The sequence below is a fragment of the Nicotiana sylvestris genome, chromosome 11 (genome assembly GCF_000393655.2).
Source record: "Nicotiana sylvestris chromosome 11, ASM39365v2, whole genome shotgun sequence".
In the NCBI taxonomy this organism is placed as follows: Eukaryota; Viridiplantae; Streptophyta; class Magnoliopsida; order Solanales; family Solanaceae; genus Nicotiana; species Nicotiana sylvestris.
In genome coordinates, this window is record NC_091067.1 from 159,778,606 (window position 1) to 159,789,272 (window position 10,667).

The following is a 10,667-nucleotide window of genomic DNA, read 5'->3' on the forward strand; positions in this document are numbered from 1 at the left end:
GATAAGCAAAAATAATCATGGGATAAAAAATTAGTACCCTTTATCCCTTGTTTGGTTACTAATCCTGGGATACGTTATCCTAATTATAAACAGTATTGAGATAGCTTATACCTTTGCCAGAGGGTGGAACAACAATCCAAGGATAAGTTATCCCGCGATAAAGCAGTAAAATTGACATCCTAGGATTAATACAACATACCAAACAACTAATAAGGAATAATACTAGGATGTCTAATTCCAACATAATTAATCTCAATACAACTAATCTCGGCATAATTTAAATTCAAACCAAACGACCCCTTAGAGTATACTTTTGACATCAATATTTGATTTATCCCTTGGATTATCCTTTATAAAATTATAAATACAAGTATTTTGGTATGAAATATTTTAGAAAGAAAAATATTTGGGATTTTTATATAATATAGACGCCTTCAAATAATAGTCGATATATATATATATATCTAATATGGATCTTCTTTATATATGGATCGCGTCAATTTGTTTGATGGAGCTACGATCTATATATATAGAGAGATCTACAATTGCCTAAAAACTTGAGGTATCTTGTAATAAAGAGATAGTTACCTAAACGTGTAAGCCACTTTTTGCTCTTGTTTATCTTGTAAGCCACTTTTTGATTATATATATATTCAATATAATCATTCAAAAATAATTATATATATATATATATATATATATATATATGGCTTACGCTTGTAATTCTTTTTGATGGACCGGTCAAATATGCCAAAGCCCAAGAAGATTTTGGATCACTTGATTAGAGTCAAATAGCACGAGCTAGCCAGTTTTCGGACGGGTCATTCAAAAATAGCTAGCGTTTGCAAGTCATTGAAAAATAGCTACTATTTTGCTGCAATAGAGACCGGTCCAGCATAATATACTGGAGTTCGGTGCACCTGTGTATGAACTTCCAGCATATTATGCTGGACCACTATACTTTGCTAGCTCCAATACAATATACTGGAGCTTCAGTATATTATACTGGACTTCCAGTATATTATGTTGGAGTATTTTTCGGATTTTGAACAGTATTTTTGTTCTAATTTATCTTTACATAAAAAATGTCTAAATTTCAATGACTTTTGAAACTGTGGCTATTTTTGAATGATCACTTATAAACTTGGGTATTTTTGAATTTCTCCCCTTGGTTAGAAGGAACTTGGCCCAAGCCCAACTACCTTCTACTAGCCGGACGAAAAACAAACTATTGGATCGACAATTTCCAAGCTACTTTCTAGTCCATCTATCCTCAGCGCTAGTTTGCTCCTTCGTATCTCTTTCTGCAGCGAGCTTTTCAGCTTCTTTTTCCCTTACGACATCAAAGTGTATGTTTCTGCTTTTTCTCTCCATACATATTTTATTTCCTGCATATTACTTACCATTTAGGCCAAAACCCTTATCTTTTGCGTTGTTTTTTAGTGTTAACAACTAATTTTAGTTAATGGGTGTGTTTGGTATAACGGAAAATATTTTCCAAGAATATATATATGTTCTTATTGTTCATACCAAACGCACCCAATATATGTTTCTTGTTGTTTTTACTGGGTCGTTGTTGTTGTATGTTCTTGTTGTTTTTAGTTGTTTATAATCAAGATTCTGTTTGTAGATGTTTATGTTGCAGCACAGTGCATCTCTTTTCCAACTACCTCGGACTTCCCATAGCAGAGTTTTTTCACCCCAATTTAGTCATTGCCACTCAATTCTAAGTTTTCATCCCAAGCAAAGCTCATGTATGAGGACGCTAACGAACTGCCAAAGGGCAAAAACTTTGCTGACCACATTTGAAGAAAACAACGATGATGGCGATTATATTGATGTGGAAATGGAGGAGGGGGAGGAGGAGGAGGAGAAGGAGGGCTTTTCTCGTAGTAGAGGGTTTAGAGGTAGAGAAGATGAGAAGAATTATGACAAAGATCCTGAGCTTGCTGAGATTCTTGGCAGCTGTCTTGATGATCCGGATAAAGCTCAGTCAATGGTCAGTTTTTTTGCTGGCTCATATGCTTTTTGAATTAATTTGCGGTTGTTTGTTTTTGTTTCCTTCGTCTTTGGTACAAATCATCTTAATTATTGCCGATCATAAGGTTTCAGGTTAAAATCCGTTGAATCTCAGCAGAGACAATAAAGCACTAGGTGATTTCTTCCGTTTGCTGCCCAAGCCTTGGTGGGCAGAGTTGTGGGAGGTAGCAGGTACCCAATAAAATAGCGAGATGCGCGCAAGCTAGACCGAACACTATCATCGTAAAAAATAAAAAAAGATTGCCCGATTGTTTGTTCCTAATAATTTTGTAGCCATTTAGTTAATTTCTCTTGAAAGGAACAACAACAACAACAAACCCAGTGGTTTCCCATGAGTGGGGTCTGGGGAAGCTAAGATGTACGCAGCCTTACCCCTACCCCTGGAAGGGCAGAGAGGCTGTTTCCGATAGACCCTCGGCTAGAGAACGAGTGAAAAAGAAAAGGTAATTGCAACAAGTAGGAATAATAGCAAGATGATATAAGATCGAATCCAAGAATGCAATCAAACTCTAGGTAGTAATAGTCATCTATGAATAACAGATATCATATTAACACTAATGCTAGCGAACTGAGTAAGACAAAGAAAAATGCTCGGCTACCTAAAAACCTTCTACCTTAATCTTCCGGACATACTCACAAATAGAAATTAGGATGATATTTATTTCGTAGCTCAAAATTAGTCTCAACTTCTTAGAGAAACAAGAGAATGAAGGCACTTGGATCGTCAAGTGGGGTTTGAAGAGGGTAATGTGTACATAGACCTAATCCCTACTTTGTGAGGATAGAGGGGTTGTTTCCGATAGACCCTTGGTTCAAGGGTCATGTATCATACACACTAAAATAAAATTTCATCTTCCATGCAAGGGTAGAAAACATCTGAGCCGAGAAGTATACTTGCCATCCAGATGGAAGACCTCTAAGTCTTAGCAAACACATAATTAACAATGAATCAGAAACTACTCAACATTAGTCAAATAAACGAGAAAATTCCCAATATAAAATATCTATACTATACCATTTTGTGGCATAATGCAGGGGAGAGTTGAAAGAAGAGACTCCAACTCAGAAGTTGAATGGTTTCTCAACAACTTTCTTACTGACACTGTTGGTATCAAACACTGTCGATATCTTGTCTATGGGAGGAACAAAGCTAAAGATGGTCCCATCCTTAATTCCTGTTCACGCTTTAAATCACTAAAGTTTCTCTAAGAATATGATGTGGTTCTGAGAAGATAGAAACAGGACGGGACGAAACTTCAATGAGACGGACAACAAGCCAAATAATCAAGGGAAACTAGTATTGGATATATCACTATTAAACAGATATAAATAAGAAAACGCTCCTTCAAATGAAAAAATGATCAAAATTAGCATTTAATTGTAGGTTGTTGAAATACCTTGTCGATTATGCTCTCAATAATATCATCTGAAAGGTTCATACCAGTCCCAGCAAGGGTAGCAACCACCATTTGCTTCACCTCTTGCCTCTTGAAAGGAAGTGCAAATTAATTCAATTACTTTGATATAGTTATGCAGGTTATGGTTTTTGTTACACTTGTCTTCTGTGTTTCATGTTTGTGGCTTTTTTCAATTGGGTGTGAATTAGAATTGGAATTTTTTGTTGGTTTGAACATCTGTGTTAGAGGTATATTGGACATCAGTGAAGTAAAACAAATGTCTACTTTTCTAGTTGCTCGTAGTTTGCTCTGTCTACTTCTAATTTAATATTGTTGCTAATTAACTGTATTTACTTTGTTATCAGATGGAGGAGAGATTGAGAAAGAAAAGGAATAAAATAGTACATACGAAGACAGGTTCAGCAACACCCGTGAATGTGACGTTCAACAAGTAAGTTTAGACTCATGCACGAGAGTAGACACTAACCATGCTGAGAAAACATATTACTTGATGAATCTAACAATCATTAATTGCATCCTTTTGGTTTGTCTGATAGAATTAGCAATATTACCTTTCTCACTGAGTTCCACTCTAAAGCTGAACAAATCCGTGAGATCTCCTTGTTCTTCATACAATTTTTTTTTTAATTCCATTGACTGGGGTTTTATTTTATCTGCTAACCTCAAGTTGGTGAAACACGTATGTTGATGCATCTAGTCTAGCATGGACTCGCTCATCAGGATTGGGCATGAGCGGATTCACACTGAATAAAAATTAAACGTAAATGAAACAACTGATACTAATATATAATCTTAGTTTTCGACTTTTTGGGAATTAGCTGATGAATTAGTTGTCGTTGTTCTTACTACCTTTAGTAGTTATTATATCCATCATGCTTCTTGGATTATTTACAAGTGGTATTCTGCTTGCTGTTGCACCAGGTGCTAAAGCATGGGTGTTTTGTATCCGTTGAGCAAAAATGGATTGTAATTGTTATCTGAAAAAATATCTTGAATCGTTTCATAATCTATATATATTGTCAGAACACATTAATGTCTGCAAAGGACATATTTGATTATTTTATAGGTCACAATGTATATAACAAGAAATAATCCAAATAACAAGAAAGTACCAAAATTATATTCATCTTTGCCTTTTGTACAATACTTTTTCTTTATAAACCGCGGTGTCAGGGCCAGCTTGCGCGCACCTCGACTAATTTCAGGAGGTACCTCCCACCATCACAAGTATCGAGTAATTCTGTAAATTTGATATTAGCCCTTCACTCGACGTGCATGACTTTCTTTAGAACTGCTGTCAGTTCCATTCCAATTAAATTGTCATAGAAGGATTTCTAGTTCAACAATAGATGACTATAGACTAGAACACCCCATTGCTAATATAGTCCTGAAATGCCTAATATTATAGTTTTGTTAGGAAAGATAAAAGAGGTGCCTGTTTGAGAGAAATCAAAAGTCGTCTTTCTTTTTATTCAACTCCTTTCCCTCTTGACTTGTATGCTTGATTATATTTAGAAGGATAATAGGGGATTGAACCTTTTCTTGAGTGAAAATGCTCGACAGTTTCTCTGTTTTTTGGTGAATATGCCTGGTGATGACTTACCCCGCAACGAGCACAACTTCTTCAGTATTCCACCTTTCTCTGAAGCACGTTTATGTCAGCAATTGAACAGAAAGTGTGAGTTTTAGCGTAGTAGTACAATTCTAGTCCTTTGGTTGTATCTCATTACAGTTACATTTTCCCACAATCCTGACTGAAGGATAATTATCTGACAAATATTCTGCATGCCGTTGAAAGAGTACCATGCTAGATCTGAGATTTGCTGGCAGATCCTTTCAGGAGTGAATTTTTCATAACAAATTTTGCTTACTTCTGATTCAGATTTGATTTTACAAACTCCTACATATGGTTTGAGTTCTACAATGCCCCGTTGGAGAAGGATATCTCCTTGATTTGTGATGTAAGTAATTTACGCTTCATGATTCTTGATACATTTGCTTATGGATTTTATCGACTTAGTTTTCATAACTTTGTTGCAGACAATTCGTTCTTGGCACATTGTTGGACGTCTTGGTGGATGCAATTCACTGAATATGCAAGTAAGTTCCGCAAATTATGTACTTTTTATGTGCTTATTTTAGAGGTTGGAAACAAAAAGAAATAATCTGTCAATCTAAAATGGTAGTAATGTGTTTACTTGATGAAGCTCAAACAATAGCCTTTCACAGCGTCAGAGGTGTCTTATATTTTAGGCTCAACCAACTAAGTTTCTTCATGGCAGTTGTCACAATCTCCTTTGGACAAAAGGCCAAGTTATGATGCTGTTCAGGGGGCAAATGTAAATCCTACTACGTTCTATAACATCGGGGATCTTGAGATTCAGGATAACCTGGCTCGCATATGGTAAAGGTTATTTTGTTGAATTAGTTATCCTTGGATATGAAATGGTGCTTGTTGCTTATAAATTGACTTTTTCTTATGATAGGGTGGACATTGGGACAAGTGAGCATTTACTGTTGGATGTACTGATTAATGCTTTGACACAGATAAGCTTCGAGTAAGCTTCAGTTCCTTCTTCATTCTGAAGTAGACTTTCTCTTTCTCCCAACATGCAAACAATTTTTTGATTCAAGATGAGTATGCCTGGAACCTAAATCCTAGGCTCTGCAGACCATTATTGGCAAACACCACCTTCTTTTTCATCTCAATTAATTGTGTTGGCCAACAGAGCATCACATTAAATAGGCTGTCTAAGTTGTACTTTTCAGGCAGATTGTTTGTGTTGTATTCTTGCCATTTGTTTTCCGCATGTTGCTAGTTTGTAGCCATAGACTCACCTCGATAATATCTTCTGAACAGCTATGTTGGTATCAAGCAAGTAGTATTTGGTGAATCTGAATTTGAGAACTGGAGGGAGAACTTGACATCGGAGGATGCCGGTTACAGTGTTCACAAGATATAGATGACTGTTGACTCTGAAAGCTCTTATGAGAAGATGAAACAAAGATATTGAAGGTAAAGAAAGGTTGTAAGGACAAAAACAACTACAGAGAGCAGGCTTTTACCACTCAGGCTTTCAAGCTGCTAATACTGGTGCTATTCGAGGATTTTCCGTCAGAAGCATTTCAACTTCTTGATGAAGCATCTAGTTTTGGCTTCCAAAAATGCATTTTGGGCTCACTACGTCCGTACTTTTTGGAGATGAACTTAGCCTACGGTCTTCTATATTGATTAGGTACGTGTAGCCATGCTGGTGTGAGGGACAACAGAAGTATAGAAAGCTGCAAGTTTCCTCTTGACTGGTTTCCCTTAGATTTTGACTACAACTTCGTGTAAGCGACAGAGTCGTATCAAAGCAATATCTTCCACCACCTATCAATTGGCAGTGGAAGTGTTTTTACCATTATAACAAACCTCACTCATCATCAACTGTAAGTTGAAACAACAAATTAGATACATCTTCATGCGTAGAGCAGGAAATAATTCTCAAATTAGAGGTTGAAAATCACATTATACAATGCGAAAGTGTCATCCGATTGTACTATGAGAAACTGCTTTTAAGGTTTTGCTTGCTACGTTTGATAGACTTCTAAACTAAGAAACATGTAAGTTTCATCTATCACATGCTATTACAGGTGCGAAGGTGTAAGCTTCGATCAACCAAATGCAGATATTTTTTGACCACTTTGTTATCAATCTGCATGATTCCTGGAATTTATCAAGGTGAACTCAATTACTGCAAAATGAGGCATTTGCATCTATACTCGCTTTTTTGGTCACGTTTTAACTTATACCCGCTTTGCAAAAAAAATTGCAATCGTACCCACTTTTCGCGTAACTTCAGGCATACGGGCCTAAAGTAGCAAAGGCAATCACGCAAACTTCAACATTCTAGTAGACGGGCCCGAAGTAGCAAAAATTGTTGAACAAAGTCTTGGCTGAAGTTTTTGTTTGTAATTGCTAAACTTAAGCATTCTGGTAAGCTGAAGTTTTGTTTTCTATTTGCTGAACATCAACATGTTTTAGCTGAAGTTTTGTTCTATATTTGCTGAACTTCAGCATGTTTTAGCTGAAGCTTTGTTATGTTTGTGATGAACTTCAGGGTTGAAGTTTTTTTTGTATTTACTGAACTTCAACATTCTAGTAGCTGAAGTTTTTGTTTATATTTGCTAAACTTCAGCATTATTAACTTTTGCTGCTTATATCCAAAAGTTAAGAATAGGAGATTGCAAAAATGAAAGAAGAGTTGAAAACAAAGACTGGGCTTATAACCAAGCAGAAGAGACTGATTCAAAATTGGAGGAAGTAGTTGAAGGACCAATTAGACAAACACAACATTGAGTTGGAAAGGTTGTAAACTACAAAAGAGTTTCTTCTTTTGCGAGGTCCATTATGTTGTTTTCTCTTGCTATCATCCCTTAGCTTTCTGTATTGAAGGTGCTTGAAGACAACAAGCTCGCAACAAAGATGACTTGTGGCTAGCTTTTTGTATTTATTTGTTTGGAAGTTATTAGGTTGGTTGAAGTACATAAGCAACAAACGTTAATCTTCAGTAGAAAGTTCATACTATGAATTGAAGTTTCATAGCAGCACCAACAACAGAAGAAAGAAGAAGAAGAAGAAAACAAAGGAGGAGAGGGAGGAGGAGAAAGGGTGCTTAAGTTGTTTAAAAGTGGATACAAGTTAAATTCTTTTAAAAAAATAGGTATAGATTAAATTGGTCGCCCGTGCAATTTTTACTACAAAATGACAAACATCCTTAGGTCCATGTTCTGCATGCCATGACATTATCTATTTATTTTGTCCAAGCTAGATCTGGTATTTCACTAAATAGGTCCACATAAAATTAATCAATTACTATCAAATTTTCATGTCATTATTTTACTCGTTAAAGTAAAAAAATTCTAATTGATGACTTGTTCTTTTTTGCCTTTTTATCTAATTAATAAAATAAATCAATCTACTATACTTCAATATCAAGATAAGTGTAAACTTTAAAGTCTAGCAGAATCTCCACAAGATAACTGACATTACTTTTTTTTTGAAAGTTGAACTTTTATTGTAAAGATATTTAAATATTCTTTGAGATAGTTTTAAGAAAAAGCATAAAAAAATAAGGATGCTCAACTAACTTAAGCTATATGGATTTGGACCAAATTAAAGCAACAACAATAACCCCTCGATTTAGGATAGGTAAAAGGATGGCAACGACATATATAGTACTTCATAATTACCTCTATCTTTTATTAAGTTTACGATTTACCTAAAATTAATAAAAGATGACTTATCTACGGATTGCAACTCCACCTGCTTTTTCTAGTTTGTTACCAATTAAGGTCTGGAATCGAATGAATTGAGACTAATCAACTGAATACACAACGATGTTCTTCTTCTCTTCTTTCATTTTCCTTTTAAAGAAAATTACTAGTAACTAGTAAGAAGCACGTCTCTATATTTCTAAGATTTGAGACATTGAAAATGAAATATTTTTCTTCCACGAAAGTGGAACTAACCGTATGCCATAGTTTGTACATTTCTTGTAAGATGTAAATAATTGATTTTTTGGTAAAAAATGCTTAATGTAACCCCAAGTTACTTTAAGAATCTACTAAGTATTATCTTGCTCAACTTGTAAATTTTACTGCTGTGAAACTGCTGCGACTACATGTTACGTTTTTTGTTAAATGACAAATCAATTGTCATTTAAAGACAAAATCAAGATAGTAAATTAATATACGAATTATCAGTGCACTCGTTAGCAAAATATGTGCTAACGTAATTATATATATTTTTCCTATTTTGATATACATAGGAGCAGTCAGGAACCCGCCTGGATAATAGAGGAATACATTCAATTTCAAATTCAGCAATCAGGATCCCGCCTGAAGAACAGAGGTAATACAATTCAAATTTTAGTTTTCAATCGACTTTTTGTCCTTTTGAAGTTAAGAGCCCGCCTGAAGAACACAGGCATACAATTCAAGTTTCGGAAGTCAGGAGCCCGCCTGTATAACAGATGTATTTCAAGTCAAGTTTTAATCAAATTCTTATTAATATCCAGTAACATGTACCCAATTGTTTTGTCTATTTTTATGAAGTCAGGAGCCCACCTGGATAACAGAGGAATACATTCAAATTCAAAATTCAGAAGTCAGGAGTCCGCCTGAAGAACAGAGGAATACATTCAAGTTTAGCAGTTTGAAAAGGAAATTCAATTCAGAACGCAATTCAGAAGTTGATGAAGGATGTGAGCTGCTCAAGACATGGCCGAGGTCACAATCACTACCTGTCTGGTCTTGACCCAAAAGCTGTAGAAGAACGAGCTAACATGAAGAACCATTCAAGACTCAAGATCAAGCTTCAGAAGACTTATAGATAGGAATCTTGTAACTCGTAGTCGATAGGCTTAGCTAGTCTTTTTCATCTTTTGAGTTTTGATGTAATAACAGGGACTGCAGACCGGAACCTCGACGGAACGACACCTCGACCGGATTTCCACCTCGGCATACTCCGTCATCTCACTCATCTCTGAACTACACGTGGCCTGATTCCTTTATAGCCAAGGATATGGCAGCTCAGATACCAGGGCTCGGTCACACTCCCTTCTCTCTCAGTCTTAGTCTCTCCAAATAAGGGTCGAGTCAAAAACCTGTCTAGTCAGTCTTTGTCTGAAAACTCTGTACGTTTCCAGTCAAAGAGGAGCAGCTGTAGACATGTGATTTTTGACCCTCCCCAAGATCTTTTATATATTTATTTAATTTAGGCATAATATAGATATTTTAAGTAATTTTGACTCTTTTACTCTATTTTATTACAAGAAAAACAAAATCACAAAAATAGGTTCATTTATATTTTGTAGTTTTTCTTAATTAAAAAAAAATCTCTTAAAAATATATACAACAATAGTATCGTATTTTTATTTTTATTTTTATTTTTAATATAATGTTTGAAAATACAAAAGATAGATTTGTTTAATGGTTAGTTTTGTTGTAATAATTATTTTAATAGTATGATTAATTAATAAATGAGCGCGTATTTTTAATCTCATTCGCGGCAAAAGAATAGAGCTTGAGCTCGAGCAACCCATCTTTAGACCTAATTTTGGACCTAACCCAAAATTGCCAAGTCCATAATTCCTAGGCCCATACACCTTAACCTAAAACCCTACCACTGACCTAAACCTATATATATTAAACAAGGACTAAAAA

General features: G+C 35.3%; 1 protein-coding gene across 1 annotated transcript; it reads left to right on the forward strand.

Annotated features, from left to right (window-relative positions):
- The first annotated feature begins 1,222 nt into the window (after positions 1-1,222).
- Positions 1,223-7,045, forward strand: LOC138882051 (uncharacterized). The gene is made up of 8 exons (XM_070162392.1): positions 1,223-1,349; positions 1,631-1,999; positions 3,803-3,888; positions 5,341-5,419; positions 5,499-5,558; positions 5,741-5,862; positions 5,945-6,016; positions 6,319-7,045. The coding sequence occupies exons 2-8, from the start codon at positions 1,631-1,633 to the stop codon at positions 6,419-6,421; spliced, it is 891 nt and encodes a 296-aa protein (XP_070018493.1). The 5' UTR covers positions 1,223-1,349; the 3' UTR covers positions 6,422-7,045.
- Positions 7,046-10,667: the final 3,622 nt, after the last annotated feature.

Bases quoted from the DNA above. Each gene is read 5' to 3' on its own strand.
- LOC138882051 (XM_070162392.1), top strand. From the start codon at position 1,631: ATGTTTATGTTGCAGCACAGTGCATCTCTTTTCCAACTACCTCGGACT. The intron at 5,559-5,740 runs GTAAGTTCCGCA...TCTTCATGGCAG, and splicing joins GCAATTCACTGAATATGCAA to TTGTCACAATCTCCTTTGGA. The intron at 6,017-6,318 runs GTAAGCTTCAGT...TCTTCTGAACAG, and splicing joins TTGACACAGATAAGCTTCGA to CTATGTTGGTATCAAGCAAG.